This window comes from Antennarius striatus, chromosome 5 (genome assembly GCF_040054535.1).
Source record: "Antennarius striatus isolate MH-2024 chromosome 5, ASM4005453v1, whole genome shotgun sequence".
NCBI lineage: Eukaryota > Metazoa > Chordata > Actinopteri > Lophiiformes > Antennariidae > Antennarius > Antennarius striatus.
This window is the reverse complement of record NC_090780.1, coordinates 14,628,345-14,647,983: the sequence shown is the minus strand read 5'-3', so window position 1 is coordinate 14,647,983 and position 19,639 is coordinate 14,628,345. Positions and strand designations below refer to the sequence as shown.

The following is a 19,639-nucleotide window of genomic DNA, read 5'->3' as shown; positions in this document are numbered from 1 at the left end:
ACAACTACTTCCCAACATAAAGTACCCAGGAAGGTAGCATAAATGATGATTTTGTATATATTTATTTTAATTACTATCTAGTTACAGTATTGTGTTTGACTAGATCACAACATAATCTTTGTAAATATTGAAAGTCTGAATTCTTAATTGCTTTGTTAAGTTGTTTTTTTTTAATTGTGGGAGAGCAATTTGCACGAATTCAGTAGAATGACCCATTTATCAGTGCTTCCTGAATACATACATGTAAATATACTTCCATATTCTACACTACATATACAGTATGGACCAAGACATGAACCACTTAAAAAGATCCTTTAGTGTGTATCAAACAATTACCCTTCTTGGAGTAAATTGTTCTCACTGTCATCTTTACATTCAAGTGCTGCAGTGTTACTTTTTAAGTGCTGTGTTTGTTTAGACGTTATCCCTATCCCTGTGTTTTTCCTATTTTATGGCTGTTAAGTAGAAGAAACAGCAGGAAGAGCAATGGAGGAGTTGTTCTTCCAAAGCTGAGGCTTCCATATTTTTCATGCATATTTGTAGGATTTACCCTACAACATCATATTTTTATTTTAATAGTTATTTCTGCATGTACGCCACATTAGTTTCTTAATTACTGCATGTTGTCTCTCCAGCCAGAGCGATCTATTTATTGCTCTTACTGTGGTTTCAGTTTTTTAGTTTTTTTTTTTTTGGTTTGTTTTTAAACTTTTGGAGTGTTTCATTGCTTTAGAAATTTGTCACTTTGGGGTGTTAAATATAAATAATCGATTTGAGGTATTTTGCCAACGTATAAATATAAATATAAATTTCGACATACTGAGGAAAAATTGGTTACTATCAGTTTCTGGCTTCAGTATTTGTCTTGTTCTAATTGGAAAGGATCATAGGACCACTGATGTAAGAACGGCATCCATGACACACCTGGGACCAAACTCAGGTCTTCAAATCTATCAGTCTGTTGTTCCTGTAAAGCCTTTAAATCAATCATACCTGCACAGCTCAGACAACCGAAGGTCAAAAAAGAGTCACGAACAAGAGATGATAGCAACACAGTTCTGGATGGGTAACCAATTGTGAAGATAGATAAAGCTAAGTATTTTCATGCCAAAAGATCGAAGTGTCTTTCTGTAAACCAGAGCATTAATTAAACACAAGAGGCGATGATGTAGTTCAGACACGAACATATAGATATCATATATCATGAGGAAACAAAGTCATAGACAGAGATTATTGCTTCACAGCTTATATATTCATTGGCTTAGTTAATATTTCATAGGGCTCTAAAAACCTCATTCTCTCTAAATTGTTCTCCCTTCTTGGTAATAATAATTTAAATGCAGGGAGCCTCTGAATATGTCACCAATGTGTCAGAGCCTACATGTAAATTATATGTGCATGCACATATGTATGCATGTAAGCACGCTGCACATGCCGTAAAGCCACATAAAGGAGAATTGCCAGGCATACACACATAGCAGAGGGTATAAGCTAAGTTTAGCATTACAAATACACAAATTAAAAAAAAATATTTACTCTATTTGCTTTATATTTGCCAATTTTTAAAAAATGCATAGAGACAACACAGTTTCCCACTTTCTCACAAGCACTAGTTATTTTCTATCTCCACATGCAAATGTGACTAGAGGCTTGGCATCTGCCTGAGGGCTCAGTCAACTGACAGTATGCATTCTGGGGAGTGATATATTGATCCTTATTCAATATCTGCTTCACTCTTCTGCTCAGTAAAGTTGGGAGATGAGTAAATAAGAAGCAGAACAGAGAGTACATACTAGTGCCTTAGAGGTCTGGGGGCTGCATAGATGGTTACCTCTCCTGTTTGTTCTGTGAATGCCCCCAGTCCAAAATTTCTTGATAAATGCATTCCAGGATAAATGCATTGTTAAAGTTAAGTGTGTTTTTCTAATTCAAAACAAAACATGGTGTGAGAGAAGGCAATTCACATCCACACTCTACCAAAAGCATTAATGCTGAAAAATAATTACATTTAAAGAACAATGTCACTTTAGAAAATCAATTAATCTACAAATTTTATAAATGAAAAGTCAAGAAGAGAGAAAAAGGAGATGAGAAGATGAAGAAGGAGGATAGTTGTCAGCAGTACTACATCTCTCATCTTTAATGAGGTCTGAAAGCTACATTTACAGCAATCCTAAGAACACCAGTTTCCTCCTTTCCCCTTCAACATCCTGTGCGATGTGTGTCAATCTAACATCTGTATAAGCCATGCTTTACGTCTGTTTGCACCTGCACTTTTGAAAACACATCTTAGTCATGGGGGAAAATCTTTATTCGGCCAAACAACGATACCTGGAGCACATTGCTCCAGTGGAATTGCGATGGCAATGAATTTTACAATAAAGTGGTCAGTGATGTCAGTTAGTGGTTAATGTTTAGCGTCACATGACAACAGTGTAAATCTATCGAAGAACTTCAAAATTACCGTAATAATATGTATTAATAGTTAGAGTGTACAAATAACAACTTTAATACAAGACATGCAATTCAAAGAGCTTCACAATCAAGTATTATTAATAGATTAAGTGTTAAATAACTCAATATGAACACGAAAACTGGAATGTTTTAATTAATAAGGAGTAATAGAAATTAAATTAAGAATATCATACTTAAATAGTTAAACACAACACTTTGAAAATGGGGTAGAAATACAATACAAAGACTATTGTATTGTACTATTGACTGTTGTTGGTTCTGTTTAACAGTCGAGGTTAGAAATTAACTCAATTAGCTGAAGTTGTATTTTAGGTAGACTGTAAATAGTGTACTACAGATATCAAGCTGACTTTAGATAAACCTTTTCAACATTTTTTTTTTTTTCATTTATGAGTGGTCATTTACTCCAACAGTGTTACAATCATGAAAAAACTGTGTTTACCACTTTATTAACGAGCGACTGAACGCTTTAAAAACATAAATATCATAACCTCGGTTGTAAACAACGCCTAAGTGAAAGTGATCTCCAGCGGTAACAATTGTTCATTAAACCGTAAACAGATGTAGTCATTTGATTCGAGAAAAGGTCACATGGCGAGTGAGGTGAGGGACCGGTGGGGAGGGGGGTGGGGGGTGCGCGTGCGCGTACGTGGGCGCGCGTTCCGGAGCGCGGAGCGCGGAGCGGGCGGGGGGAGCGGGCGGGAGGCTCCGCAGATGCTGAGGAGAGAAAAGCAGGACGGAAAATACAACAAGTGAGTGAACTGTTGCTCTGCGAATAAAGTCGCTCTGCGGCGGAATTACTCTCGACGAAAGTCGGCCAAAGTAACTCGTCAAAATATGCATTTTCAGTAGGGGACAAGTTTGGATTATTATATTATTGCGCTTTATTTAGTTCCTCCATGTCTGCTTGGACTACCTGTGAGCGCAGCCTCGGGCGTTTTTGGACGGTGCTGACCTGTCACCTCACCGGAGCGGTGGATCACATGCAGTAATTTCACACATTTGTGTGACTTTGAGTTTTTCACCGTAAAGCAATTTCACCCAATGCGGGGAATGCGTTTAGATAGATGAAGAATTTTACGACGGTCCTGGGGCAGTTTTCCTGCAGCGTTTCCGTCTAAACTGCAGAAACAAAGACCAGAAAACAGAGGAAAAGAAAAAAAGAGAAAGACCAGGTAAGATGATTTCTTCTCTGTCGACTTTTATAATAATAAAGTTTTCTTTATAATTATATTTTGCTCGGATTTTTAAAAAAAAAATGCAGTTCTCCAATTCAAGAGTATTTCAATTAGATTGGGCCAATAAATGGATATTTAAGTAATTTCCTCAAGTTATCAGCATAATAATTTGATAATGCTTGTAATCAAATCTGATATATCTGTGAGTTCATTTGAAAGATTACGAAGAAGCTCAGCAGTAATGCAATGATAAAGATACTGGAATCGACTTATTCTATCATTCTGAATTATCTGCTTGTGGTTTATCTTTTGTCATAATTTTGAAATGCTTTCTTTTTAATTTCTTCTGTTCATTCTAAAATTCAAATAAGCATTACAACAAACTTTATTTAGGCTACAATTGCTAATTTAGTTTTGTGTGTGTGTGTTTTTTTTGTTTCTTTCTTTCTAGATTGCTGTGATAAGATGGTCCATGCTTCATCTGGTTTGCCTTTAAACCAAGATTTTCCACATTAAATGCAATTTTGTTGGCCCTTTCCTCAGGATTTGTCTATTTATGGCCTGTACCAAATGTGTACACTGACTGGAGTACACTATTGAGATCAATCTAATCCTTCCTCTTTAAAAAACATATATGTTGAAAAAAGCGTGAGCTGTCAACAAAAAGACAAGCAGGTTGAAAGGAAGGAAAGAGCAGAGACTAAATGGTTCCTTTGGTCTTCTCTACTCATTTTTGGACGGGCAAGTAAAGCTCCTTTCCACGTATGTGGTGGGTGAGATGAACTCCAGTGGGAATTCTGTAGATCCCACCTGACAGTACAACCACAAAGCTGCTTTAAAAAAGAAATCCAACACCTTGGCTTTCATATTGATTTTTGACAAAGACATTTAGGATATTTAATGTATGTTTTCATTCTTTCAATGTTGCATTCTCTTTAGATTAGTTAAAAGCCATCAGACAAAAAAATAAAAATAAAACAGACATACGTAACAAAGTAATGGAAAAACAAATTTGCCTTTCTCTCCTTGACATCTGATTTTACTTCTTAGTTTTTGTAACCCTGCTCCTAAAATAACCTCGTCTTTCTTTTCTCTATCCCACACAATCTCATATTTTGGTCCAGCAACCTCTCAATCTAGTAGTCACTTTCTACCCAGAATTCAGCCTGGCTGGCACAACCGTCCCAGCTAAGGCGGAGGAGGACTTCCTCACGCTGGCCGTTTCCCGACTCAGTCGTAAAAAACGTGTCATCGGGGCAGGAGTTGGTGTGGCCATGGTTCTGGTCCTCCTGGTGGCCATTCCCCTATTGGTCCACACCACTAAGGGGGGAGGGTCTGGAGGAGGGGGCACTCATTATGAGATGCTTGGAAGCTGCAAGATGGTATGCGACACTTTCACCCCCCCACAGGGAGAGTTGACAGCTGTCTCTCCCCAACCCCCTGATTTTCAAAACCGCAGGGGAAAACAGGGGTTCAGAGGGAGCCCTGGACTTCCTGGTCCACCAGGCCCTAAAGGCCCCCCTGGAGAGCCTGGTAAGCCTGGGCCACCTGGTCCCCCAGGGCCTGGGCCTGGTGGCTATGGCTCATCTTTCTATAGTCCAAAGATTGCCTTTTATGCAGGACTCCGGAAACAACATGAAGGGAGTGAAATACTGAAGTTTGATGATGTGGTAACCAATGTAGGGAACTACTATGAGCCGAGTACTGGCAAGTTCACCTGCCCTTTGCCTGGTATCTACTACTTCACCTACCATGTGCTGATGAGAGGAGGCGATGGGACAAGTATGTGGGCTGACCTGAAGAAGAACGGACAGGTGAGTGTGTCGGGTTGGTGGGGGATAGGATAATGTATTTGAACTGTTCCCCTAAAATTTAATGTTCTCTGAAACATATCCACTAAAACTGGTGAAAATCTTGTCCACACTCAGTTTGATTAGGAAGCACTGTGCACCAAAAACAATGGATAATTATATGGTAATACAAACCACGACAAATTCTAAAAACAAACAGTTTTCTAACCTGACATCACCATAAATGAGGCTTGGTTGGTTTGGGCTTCATTTGGGGATAAATACATTTTAATTACAGAAATTGCTTGCAGAAGAAGTTCAGCATTCTGGTTATCATAATGATTTGGTAAAGGTTAGAGGATGATCATCCAGTGTCGGCCTGTTTATCCACCTCACCCTCCTCACTCACATCTCGATACACATCACACCTTTCTGACGGACGAGAGAACTCCTGCAGACTCTGACAGGCTTTGCCACTTTAACGTTAACATATGTCACTTGTAGACATTTTCTGTTATCAAGTTCCATGTTGAGACCAAATTTATATTAATAGACCCCCTAATCGGCAGCTCTCTGACGCAGTTGCATCCGACGCTGACGGTTAAAGGCATTAAAAATGTGGAGTTTATTGGACTGTTTATAATTGGTGTATTGCAAAGGCATTGCTAGTATTGTGTTCATGAGCAATTAAATTTTTAATGTTTTTTTTATTCGCTTTTTCACGATGGAGCATTTAGAGTGTTATTTTTGGGGGAAATATTACAAATATTAAATTAAATGTTGCACAAATTAAGCAAATGTTTATAATAGATAGAGAGAATAATGAGAGAATAATAGTGTAAATCAACTTTTCTTTTTTAAATGGATTTATTTTGAATGACAAAAAAGGAGGAAGTTTACAGTATTATTATACACTATCAAGGCTGGATTTATAGACACAGGTGGGAATTGTTTTGTATGTAAAACTGTAATTACTTGTACAATTGTACAATGGCTGAGAGAGAGAGAGAGAGAGGGAGAGAGAGAGAGAGAGAGAGAGAGAGAGAGAGAGAGAGAGAGAGAGAGAGAGAGAGAGAATGACAGCTGAGCGATCACAAAGGATAACAAGTCTCTAAGTCTCGGTGGAACAAAGCCGAAAAGCAACAGCTGGCTACTGTTCTCTGAGGAACCCTGACTTTACTTCTAATAAATAAGCAAGTGCAAATGTCTGGAAAAAGCTCTGAATACTTCCATCTGGAGATTCGTGACAAGCTTGAAGTACTAAGCCCTCACTCTGGTGAGGATCCCTGATTCTGATATGTGTGCTGCACAACAGAAGAGTGATGTCTTGGGGATTACCAGAGAGAGGGAAAAAATGTGCTTTTCATTGTTACAAGTCAAGTCAAACTTGGCTGAGTGTCTGGGGTAGAACAGTGGTTCCTCTACACATAATTTACACGGTACATGAACTGACAGCAATATGCTGCTCACCCTGTTTGTCTGCTGTTCGCTGAAATGCTTTACTGAATCTCTACCTTTAAACACTGTAAACACAGTAAGTGGGCCACTAAGAATTCAACAAGGGAAAACTCAGCAGTTTGCACTGAGTTCTCCGTCACTTACGTGAAAATGCCCAGATTGAAGTTGTTCCTCCTGAATACATGGCATATTTGGATTTTATTTGATGGTTGATGGAAAAATAGAAAATATGATGTGACAAAAACCCTGTGACACTGGGCTTTGCAGTTACAGTAAATATGTTTTCTTTTGATTGTTTTCAAATGGGTTCTGTCCTGCAATCTTCGTCTCTTTCCCATGGTAACACCATCTGACATATGGAAAGGTGCTTGTTATCGCCAACCAGGAATGGACTTCACACAGAAGTTCATATTACACCTCAGCTATCTGTGTGAGAACCTTCCCACCGTTTGTCAAGGTTGGAAACAACACTACCTATCTTTTTCAAGACAACATTGTTGCAGCTGCTACTATCCTTTTGAAGTGGTGTACTTACATTTTGCCTTTCCTTAGCACCCAGTTCCTTCTCTCTCTTTTTTTTTTGTGTGTGTGTGTGCTGTATTTAAAAACAACAGTGAACAGATTGAAGAGAAGAATATTGAGTTCTCTGGTGTCAAACTGTAAGAGTGTTTCTTTACATTTAGCTGTACATAATGGTTACTCAGAAGTTCAAAACTGGGATGTGTCACTATGTTTGAAAATAAATTTAATTTCAAATTTATGCTTCTGCACCAAAAAACAGTCCTTGTTCATGACCTATACACTTAATAACACCAAATTTTATTGGAATACCAAATTCTATAACTATGAATAAATTGACATAATGTCAGGTTGGGTATAAAAATATGTTTTATAATGCCTGGTTTTTTTATAGACTTTCAAAATATATCATATATTTATTGTAAGTCTATAAAAATAGCCTTTACCTTTTTCATTGATTTTGCAGAATACACATAACGCATGGAGCAAAGAGGGCAGACTGTTAAATGCCAAATATAATTGGGGGACATGGATTGTTGCATGCCTTCACAGACAGTGTCATTCCTGTCTTCTCTGCTGTTAAATCTTTCATATCCTTTCGATGAGATCTTCTCTCTTCCACCTTTTGTCTCTCGTATACTATACACAGACTTCCATTGACCACCCTGATATTGACTTCTTCCTCATTAATTATCTTTTCCATCAACTAAATTATTTAACCCAATTCACTTCTGATCTTGACCTCGCAGCTTCATTTCTCCCACTGTTTTTTTTTCTGTTAATAGACAAATGCTCTTGTAGCAGCGTGAACAAGCTAAGTCAATGACAAATACCTTGAGAATGACACTGAAAAACTTGCCAATGGAAAAATGCACAGAGACAGGAAATAGCATGATAGACTATTGTCATTACTGTGACAATAGGTCTGAGGTTAATCATGTGTATTTTATCTAACAATAACAAGCTAGGCAGAACAACTGGCTTGGCTCATCCAAAGGTTATCAACAGGGTCTCAGAAGCTCACAAATGAATGTTGAATAGATTACTTGGAAATTGTAAAAAGTCAGCCACTTATTAAAATGTAATTAAATGAGAAATCAACAATACAAATAATTTTCTACATTATCCACTGTGTTTACATTTATAATTGTGTACCTTTAAGCATGTTTTTCATATGTCCTCATTACATCTTCTGTTTAACACATGAACACATGTAAATAGAATATGTGATTTTCAATTAGCAGCCATAATAGTGCTTCTTGAAATATTAATGTTATCTGTGGTGATTCGATCATTAACACTCCAGAAGTTGAATCCGGTGTGAGAGTAGAGCTCACACATACTCCATTAAAAACCAGTAACTATCTTTGCAGTTGTTAATGTCACAGGCACCAAGATTAAAGTTTTGCTCGGAACAAAGATTCACAATTGTATAAAACCATTTCAGAATGTTGCAGAGAAAGTACAACAGTGTGATCCGACTTGTCTCAGTTGGTTTTGGGCCAGCTGACGATTTTACAACTGACTCCACTCATCAAGTCACTAAATTGCTGGTTGCAGAATCTAAATCACATCATGTTTCAATGATAAATCATCACTTCAATGTTGAAATGTTCTTGACAGAACAAAGAGTCGGCCACCCAATCAGTATGCTTATTAAAAGCTGTGTCCGTGTGAAAACTTGACTTAAAATTTGCTGCTAAACTGACAACTTCACTGGTTTTTCCACTACTTAGTTGCTCTCTGTGCACTCTGTATGCAATGCGATTAATTTTTGTTTTTCCAACTTTCCTTTGTTACTACAAATGCAGCTGAAGTAAGTAAGGCCGGTTTTTATTTTAAAACACCACCAACTATTTTCCTTTACTAAATAGCTTGGAAATAAATTGGCATTAAAAGTCATTAAATATACAGTATTTCCAAGAAAGTCATTCCCAAAAAATAACATTTTTTCCTGTCTATAAATTTTTTTTTTTTAACATTTGCTGATGTTCATGTGTGACACATATCTGCATGAGTGCACTACAATTGTCAGACTGATATGCAGCCTGTTGATAGTGTCTTGTCAAAGTCGGGTGAGAATAAGACACATCCTGAGAAGCGTTAGACCAACAGGACATGGTGGCTAACAGAGACAGAGAGAGGGACAGATGGATGGATGGATCTATATTCACAGGTAAATGAACAGAGGAGGATGAGAGGAAAGGCGACAAGAGAGCATCCTGTGTGGGTTGAGGGAGTTAAGGAGAAGAGATGAATCTGCGTAACTACATGTATGATCAGTGTACAGTGAGTGAACAAATATGATTTATGTTGCTGGCTCCTTGTTGTAACTGTTGGTTAATCAAGGTTTATACTTTGCTTCGCTGAATCACTGCAAGGAGCCATCTTCCCTCTTTGTGTCCCATAACTTATCAAAAGATTGGTGTTGAGGTAGATGACCTTTTCAATGGATATATAATTCACCACCAATATGGACTTTGCCCTTTACAGTGATGAGCATGGAGTGGAAGTATGAATATTAATAGGTGGTCAAATTTGGGTAGAACTGGGTCCATTGGTCAGTCTGAAATGCCCCCACCCCCAGCCACCCACACATAAAGGCACACACACACACACACACACACACACACACACACACACACACACACACACACACACACACACACACACACACACACACACACACACACACACACACACACACACACACACACAGGCGCCCACACAGGCACACAAATAGACTTTTATCATCCACACTGTATTCTGACTACATTCCCACTAATTATCTTTTCTGTCAACTAAATAATTTTCACACACTATGGTTTCAATGACATCTGTTAACGACAACATACTGTGGCTGCATTACATTTAAGTGACATTAGCTTTAATCTGAACTTCTTTCCCCAGTGATGATGAACATTTAATTGAAAGCCAGTCTTTTTCTCCGTACACATAAAATAACTAATATGATACAAGAGCTAATTAGAGATATAAATATATCACTTAAATGTTGTGGCAATGACAAGTTTGAACTCCATTAGGGGAGTGAAATAGCTTACCTTGATAGATGGGTATAATGTGACTTCTGTAAAAGGTGGAAGCTGCTAATTAATGTTGGAATTTTGCCGGTATAGACCCATGGCGCCTAGTAGTCAGTTTCAGATTTATTCAGTTTTAGCTTTTGGAGTTACGTGTTTGTGTGTGTGTGTGTGTGTGTGTGTGTGTGTGTGTGTGTGTGTGTGTGTGTGTGTGTGTGTGTGCCTGCGTGCGTGCGTGCGTGAGTGCGTGCGTGTGTGTATTTTCAGAAATACATAATCAGTATTATTTTTGTGTGCTGTACATTGGTTTAGTGTCAGACAGTAGCATTATAATGGGAACATTTTCGGATAAAGAATAAAAGTCCACCCTTTCTTCCTCTGGAGAAAAAGGGTTCCTGTCATACACCCTGCGACCTTCCCTTGTTTCCCCTTCTTTCTTTTTTCTGTGAAAATGCTTACGTTCTTCCACAACCATTATTTGACTATATGTTTCTGTTATAATGGCTGAGGCCATTATATTTTGTTGGCTAAAACAAGTAGGCTGGTTGTTACTGTGGGTTGTCATGGCTTTGTTGTGCTTTCCTTCTGTTTGCCAACCGTATCATTATTTCTCCCATCAAGGAACCAGAATGTTGTGTCTTTTCAGCAGCATTTAATTATAGCTGTGCTAAAAACAATGGTGAATTTGTGCATTAGATTATTCAAATCTTAGCATTTTTTTTAAAGGGAACCTAACATGAGAATGTGTCCATGTATGCTGCATTTATTCTCTCTGTGAGCTTAGATGTTAAACACAGTTAATGCAAGACAACAAACAACACGTCCTAAAAGAATAGTAACTTTTGATTCAAGGCATTGCACAGACTGATGCTCTGCGGACGGACTGGTCACAGAACCCCTTTTGTATCTAATTAGATCATCACGTCAAAGGTTTCAGTCTAGAGCCAATTAAAGACTTTCTAATCAACACCTTGACACCTTGGGTCTTGGTGTCGTGGCAAAAAATTTAACATCTAGCATGCCAATTAGTGTGTAAGTCTGCAGTGCAGTATCAGGGTCACGTGTCAACCTGCATAATAGAGAAAGGATACCTCAGGCTGGTACACATGCCTGGAGACACAGAAAACACTGCAGCTTTTACAAATAGGGCCATTTGAATTGCCCTTCGTCTATCTCCCAGCTCACCCCTAGAAGTCCCTCAGGTAAGTTTAAGAGACCCCGTCTCAATCGCCTCGCGCTGCTCTGAGAGGTCTGTACATCACAGTGAATGAATCCTGTCATTTTTATTACCAGGGAATCAAAGCACCAGCATGAAACAAAACAAAACTGAAAATAACACACCACTTGGGCAGCCCCCACTTTATTTATACCCCAACCCCCACTTCCTCTGAAGCAGACATGCTTGATCAGTTTGCGGTCTGACGGGCCCCCTTCCCATCATTCAAAGCCCCTTTCTACTTTGGCTCTTTCTCTTACGTGAAACCTATGCTGAGACTGTTAAGAGAGCCAGCAGCTGCTAACCCGTCTGTGCACCATCCAAATTTCTGTTCTAACAACATATATTTCTTTATTTCATACCCCATAAACAGTTTAATATTAAATTTGAAATACATTCTTCAAGCTCTTCAATATGTCACACAAATCAGTGGCACATAGCTGAACATGCAGGTTTTAATGGGTCTTTAGCGCTGTTAGTGACTTATTTCCACTGTATGCTTAAAATCCTCCCATTCTATTTTTCTCCAGCCTTTGGTTTCACCCGACCCATTTAATGGTGCCCCTATCTGTGCAAGAAGGCGGTGTAATCGTCTCTTATCCAGAGGGTCTCCTCATTCCAAATTGCAGTAGATCATGTCAGAACAGCATTGTGCCAACAAACAGAAATTCACTCCCTTGTCACTATCAATCTGCACCGTTGTTGACAATAATGCTGATTTGCCTCTCCCTGTTGTTTTCTCTCCCAAAGCCCCAGTGCCTCCTGCCCACTTTATTTCAACAAGGTTTCACTGTGATTGCTGCTGACAACTGAACCTGCACATTGATCTTTGCTGTTTTCAGTATTACAAAGCTCTACAAATTCACCTGCTCTGGCTCAGCCCAAGAAATTATATATTCCATAGAGAATGAAGAAGTGTTTAGATACTGACAATGATGAAGCATGAACTTTGAAAAATAAGTTTTACCTATTTACTTCTGCTCTTTAAAAATACTTATTTTTCAATATTTTCGATTTGTGCCGTTAACAGATTTTAAGGAAACAATATACCTGAATCACAATGGATTTATGCGATGTGCAAAAGACAACACTCCAATGAATCACAAACTGCTATATGAATTATGTATTGTTAGGCAGTTCGTGCTGATGCGCAATCAGGATCAATATACGTACAATATGTTCAGTATGTTCACTTCATTTGTTTAAAAATACTCTTCAATTAATAAACATTTGTCTTTTCTTGCAAAAGCATACAGAATGTATACTATTATTTTTATTCTAATAATAATAACATTTTTGTGTGTCGTTACTTTTAAGTGACGATTAAGTCATATTCCACTGTGGAAATAGGGATAGATAGATAGATAGATAGATAGATAGATAGATAGATAGATAGATAGATAGATAGATAGATAGATAGATAGATAGATAGATAGATAGATAGATAGATAGATAGATAGATAGATAGATAGATATAGATGTATAAGTTATAGGAAAATATGAGCATGAGTTAATCATATAAATAGCACCTAAAATGTCAACATCTCCACTGTTCAATTCGAGGCAAGGAATCCAATATGACCCATAAGGAAGTCAATCATGCAAAGCCATTTGGCGGGCGTTCATAATTAGCTGATGTTCATGTATTAAAAGCTATTTAAATGAGACAATGTGAAAATCCTTCAGTCGCTTTTGCCAAGAACTTTCAACAGCAGCAGTGTAGGTTTAGTGCGTCAGTCGAGCAGTACTTCCCTTAGTGTGGAGCATGCAGTTAAATCAATAACTGGAGGGATTATAATGATTTTGTTCATGTATATGTAGGCAGGGAAAACAGCTTTAATTGCAATCTCATACTGACGTTACCAGTTACTGCAACCTGTCAGCTTCTAACTCAGCTGGAAATACCATCAGGGGAATCCTGCCATTCAGCTCTGTGGACAGATGTTGGATGTACAACATGTCAGAATCACTTTACTGTAATGTTTTCACTGAAACAAACCGAGAAGGTCTCCACAGGGGAGCGGTTTATTCCCTAAAGAGTAAACAGTCTAATGGTGGGGGAAAAAACAAAAAACTTCATATGCCATGTTTTTTTTTCTTCAGGTTTTCACTTGACGTTCATAAAAAAACAGCAAAAAATAAATGAATAAAAGAGCAAAAAAACAAACAAGGAGGACAGAGAAGCACTCTTACCAGAATGGAGTGAGGGATTGTGGGTGGTGGTGGAGGTATTGTCTTTGTATGTGTATATGTATCTGTATGAGTGTTGGGTGGGACTGTCTTATCCTAACCTCCTGCTAGTATTTCATGGGTCCATTTGACCACTGTGCCCTATCCTGAGCCCCCATTTATTGTGATTGTATAGTGTTATTGAGGAGTTGGACCTATTAGGCTGGAAGCTGCCATGGCTGTCCGACTACCAATTATCGTCGCCTGAGGCCATGTATAGCCCGCCTCGCGCATCTGTGCAGGAGGGAAGGATGTTGTGAGAGGGAGGTGTAGGGGATGGTGTTGAGGGAGAGGAGGGGTCCTCAGGAGATGTGCCATAGCAGCCTGCTGTTAATCAATCCGATTTAGACTGGACAGGGACACACTTAGTCGTTGCTGCTGCCAACACTGCCATGGCAGGGAGAAAAAACGTGTGCGTGACCTGCATCTCATTGAAGTGTAAGGACACAAAAAGATGGATAGATGGCTCCCGAATGAAGAGAAAGGGATGGAGTTGCAAATGGGAGAGGGATGATGGAAGGGGCGTGAGGTGTGGTGGGAAAGACAGCAATTAATGAAGTGATGTGAGATGAATTAAAGAAAAGAAACGTATTGATTCATTTCGGTCTGAAGAATGGGAAGAAAAATGTCCACCTCCTCTATGCTGAAGAATGCACCAATGGAGAAATATAGGAAGATGAATGAATGAAATAGGTAGGAAAACTCATTACTGGATGGAGGACGAGGAGAAATGGGCAGTTCAGCCTTATTTAATTTGTTTTAGTGATCACATGAGAATCTGGGAAGCCTGATGGTGAAGATGATTGACAATATCCCAAGTCGGACCAAGACCCACAAATGTAGACAAGGATGGAGTGAGGGTATCATATTTGCATGCATTAATATGTATGTGCTTGTGTTCCTTATTCTCTACTATTAAATGGATTGTCTGCTTGAATAGTTGGTTATTTACCCGATGATAGTGCAATTTATTAAATGTAGATTTGCATACTGAGTGCAAAATTTGCTTAGATTTGGAGCATAGGATGAGAGTGGACCAAAGCACCGAAACACCTACATGATAAATAGCTCCACACTGAAATGCAGGCTGTATCATCTCCTGTGTCAGACTGGATTATGCTAACCCAAGAAAGCAAATCTGAAAAGGAAAAAACATAACACTAGTGAGCAACTATACTTGCTTGTTTTCTTCCATTTAATGTTGAAACCTGAACTTAAAAGCAAGAGTTATGAGAGCATTATGATCTGGATTATAGAATCTAAAAGCATCACCTGATCTGGATTCAGTGGTACGATATTTGTGTTATCTGTCCACATATACAGTAATCTCCACATGTAACGACTTCATCTTACCAGCGTAATGTTCAGTGGACGACATCTTTTGGCTTTACTCACATAAACCTGTCCAAACAGAGATTAAAGAATGAATAATGACTCATCGAAATAAATTACTTTCTGGAACCATGTTAGTCTCCCAGTTCAGCGTCTACAAAACAGATGATACATCCTTTGCGTGCTGGTTTTAAATATGGCAGACATTAATTCCAGCTTTATGAGGCTCATAATGGCAATATCATATTAATTCCACCAACAAGAGTCAGTGGACATTATGTCACTGGTGCCATTTGTTTGTTTGTTTATCTCAGTTTATACACATTTTTAACAAGGATTACTGCAAAAATTTAAAATGAAATTTTATAGAAATTCAGAACTTCAAAATTTACAAATGTTAAATATTTGTGATGCGCTGGCAACATGTCCAGAGTGTCTCCCATTCTCATGCCCATAGTCTGTTGGGTTAGGCTACAGTAACCACCCTGACCCGCAAAAGCAGATGAGGCCATACGCAAAATGAATGAATGTATGTCACAAAAGGAAAACCATTTCACCACCAGCCATCATTTTACACACACACGTACATGCACACACACATGCACACACGCACTCACACACACACACACACACACACACACACACACACACACACACACACACACACACACACACGCACAAATGCAGACCGGTACACATGTAAGCATACACATTTGTGAGGTTAAACAAAATCAAAGTTTCAAAATGTTATACATAACAACAATATTTTGATATTGTAAAATATGTCAACAATGGGTTTTTTTTTAAATTTATGTAACATCTGTTTTATAATTCCTGAATGCAATAGTCTAAAGTTTCACGAAACAGTTATTTCTTATTTTGATTGGCATTGTTTGTTCGGACTTTGGTTAGATTACTTAAATCATCTTATTTTTGAGAATATGTAAAAATGTTGTTCATTCAAAGTCATTTTTTGATGATTTATGCAGTCTTTATCTCTTGCAGTCAGAACATTTAATTGTGACATGGAGCACTTGATTATAGCAAATTATATAGAATCATGTCAACCAATTACTGCAAACACTTTGTATGTCTGCAGTAATTCTTTGACAAATGAACTGATGTTCTCCCTGATACCATCCTTACAATTCTCATCAGACTCTGTTCTGCAACAGGTGGATTAGATCTGAGTGCAACGATCCTCTGGAAAAATTGATGGTGTCTCATAAATGTTGTGCTCTCAGACAGAGGTTTGAGGCCAGAGATCACTGCACATCTCATCTATCTGACCAGTGGGCAGAAAGGCATCTGTGCTGCTGACATTACACCAACATCGCAGAATGAAACAAGATAAAAATGTCACCTTCATATTCCTCCATGTTGACTGAACATCCTGGTTGTGGATGGGATATTGACAACAATATTTAAAAATTATTAGTATGTAGTACAAAACACGAGATTAAACAGAAATGGGCTGTTGCTTGAAAGTTAGTATATATATATTTTTCTCTCTTCTCTATCTATAATTTCTACAATAAAGGCACAAATTACCCAGTTTAAATATTAATATAACCCATGTTATCAATCTTTGACTTTCTCTGTGTTAATTCTTTGTTTCTCTATCTCAGGTGAGGGCCAGTGCAATAGCCCAAGATGCAGATCAGAACTACGACTATGCCTCCAACAGTGTCATTCTCCATCTGGACGTGGGGGACGAAGTGTGTGTACAGCTCGACGGGGGCAAAGTTCATGGTGGAAACACCAACAAATACAGCACCTTCTCTGGCTTTCTCATCTACCCTGACTGACAGTATACTCATATTTATATGTACTCAATCTGTAATCAAGCAAAAAAAGTTTCCTCTACTTTCTGCATTGACACACTATGCTGCCATAATGTGATTTGTGATTTCAGTACACAAAACATGTAATAATCCAATCACAGTTAAAAAATACTGAAGAGAATTAATGTAAAAATGAATATATTGTATATATTACCAATTAATATCTAATTAACACGTCTAATACACAATAGTCTGTTCCATGTAATGTATGTGTAAGCATGGCTAAAACACAATTAATATCTATTTCACTTGCACACATTGGCTTCACACACACAGAAACACACGAGCTGAATTATTCTATCAGTTGTTCAGCTGAGACAAGTTGACCGGTCATCGGTCTGGAATCGATTGAAAGATTTCTGAATGTAGTATCTGAATCCAAATGTACTTGCTGAAGCCTCTTGTCTCCACTGAGATGAATTTTCAAATGAGAAAAGTCGTGAGTTTATTGCTTGTAACTGACAATACAGCCAACTTCCATGAACATAATGCGATGCACTGTATGTCTGTGTTCATGCCCATGGGAAAACGTGTGTGTGTTCGTGTTGAGGTGTAAAAGTGTTACATTTCTGTGTAATGCAGTGTCTGAACTGAAGCTTTTAACAAAGCTTTGCCATGTTCTGCTGATGAAGCGTCATTTATATCCTCATCTGATATTCCTAGATTGATTGCAGAATTTTATTTATTTTATTTTTGGGAAATATGTTTGCTTGCTTTGTTGGCACAAGTTACACTCAAAAACTCAACTGTTTTTTTAAAAAGCTATGGAAAAGTGATTAGCTTTGTATCGAAAAAAGGTTGCTAATAGTGAACAAGAAGTGGTTGATGAATAACCTAGTCTTAGTTTAAATCAGGTCAGAATAGCACACATTTCTGAGTCGTTCATGGAAAATGGTAACATACTTGTGTGTGAATGTATTTTCAAAAACTTAAAGGACATGGTGAACACAGCTTTTGCTAATCCTATGTTTCAAAGACTTTTTTTGTCCACCCAGCTACATAAGCCAAATGTAAGGATGCTTCATTCCCCAGCTGACACATAACATGGATAAATTTATGAGACACAGCGGCTAATTCTAATAGTCAAATTTAAGGCAACAGTATCTGTCATGGTATTGCTTTTCAGATACCCATGTGTAAACAACAAAAATTGACGATTGAAAGTACCCCTGCACAGGGTCGGTTCTATGGTCAGAATATATACAACCTGGTATGCAATCATCAGCTAGAGGCAATACTAGATCAATAAGTCAAGTTCAATGTGTAAAAAAAAAAAAAATAAAGTAACCAGTCCCTGTGAGCAAATTAGTTCCACTGCATTTTTCTGATAGACTGAAAGGGTTTTTTTCTCCTACAGAGATCCAAGCCCTTGTATTTTGTATAAAATATATTGAATGCTGTTTCAAAATTCTCGACACCAACATTCACAAATTTGTCTCGTCTGAGATAATGAACAAAATATCTGCAATACAGCAGTATATTTATGGAAGCCAAACACCAAATTTTTTCTTAGAATTTTTTTTCATAAAATGATCAATAATAAATTTTCTGAGTTCTGCCCATAAGTTTTCAGTTAAAGACCATACCAAATAGTTATTTATTGGCTAAACCGACTAAGACAGGTAAGATGTTAACATGAACATGCTCCCATAAATAAATAAATAAAATAAAATAACATCATCATTTCCAAATTTGAATTCTAAACTTGACAAATTTCAGACAGAGCATTATGAGTTTTGTTTTTGACAAAACCTGTGTTCAATATGCTGCTCAAGGTTTGTCAACACACATCAAACACACCAGGAGTCTCAGTCATGATTAAAACTGAGTACATGAATGACACTGTTTCAGTCACACAAACCTAGAAACCAACATTTTTTTGAACCAACACTCACTTTTAAAACATTCAGTATCAGTAAAGCATTGCTTTTTACCTCAAGCATCACATGAGCCTTCGCCCTCTGAACTCAGAACTGTCACCAATCATAGTTACATGAGAAGCACAAGGCAGTGTTTTGGGCTTCATCCTCCCATATAAAGGGTCTAAAACCACCCATGATCCAGCATGTTTAACAAGCAGCTGGTGTGATGGTGTCCCCCTGCATGCAGGCACAACTTGCTACCAACCTAATGCCACAGCTGACAACAGAGGTATTTGTGCTTTGATTTTTGATGGTACTTGGCAAGAGGTCTCCACTTGTCTGTGACAGATCTGGTGACCCTGCTGTCTTTGGTGTGTGTTGGGTTGGTAGCTATACCTTCCAGTTAGCCTAGCATCTAGAATGTGAGCTTAATTAAAGCTTTCCTGTTGTCACCGGCTGATCATACTGCAGCTAATTGTCCGTCCAGCTTCAGGGTTTCCACATTTGTTTTAGGTTGTCTGAGGTCTGAGGGTTCTGTGGCTGCTCTGCTTCTTCATGGGCTTTACAGAATATGATGTAGAAGTGTGGACCCACCATCCGCAGGGCAGACTGATGGGGTCGGGTGCGCTGCCATATGGGTGGCAGTGACGACAGGGGGTCACGACGGACCAGACCCAGGCGGGAAAAGCTGGCTT

General features: G+C 38.3%; 1 protein-coding gene across 1 annotated transcript; it reads left to right on the top strand.

The window, feature by feature from the left end:
• Positions 1–3,207: 3,207 nt before the first annotated feature.
• Positions 3,208–18,269, top strand: c1ql4b (complement component 1, q subcomponent-like 4b). The gene is made up of 3 exons (XM_068315692.1): positions 3,208–3,650; positions 4,105–5,467; positions 16,867–18,269. The coding sequence occupies exons 2-3, from the start codon at positions 4,928–4,930 to the stop codon at positions 17,044–17,046; spliced, it is 720 nt and encodes a 239-aa protein (XP_068171793.1). The 5' UTR covers positions 3,208–3,650; positions 4,105–4,927; the 3' UTR covers positions 17,047–18,269.
• Positions 18,270–19,639: the final 1,370 nt, after the last annotated feature.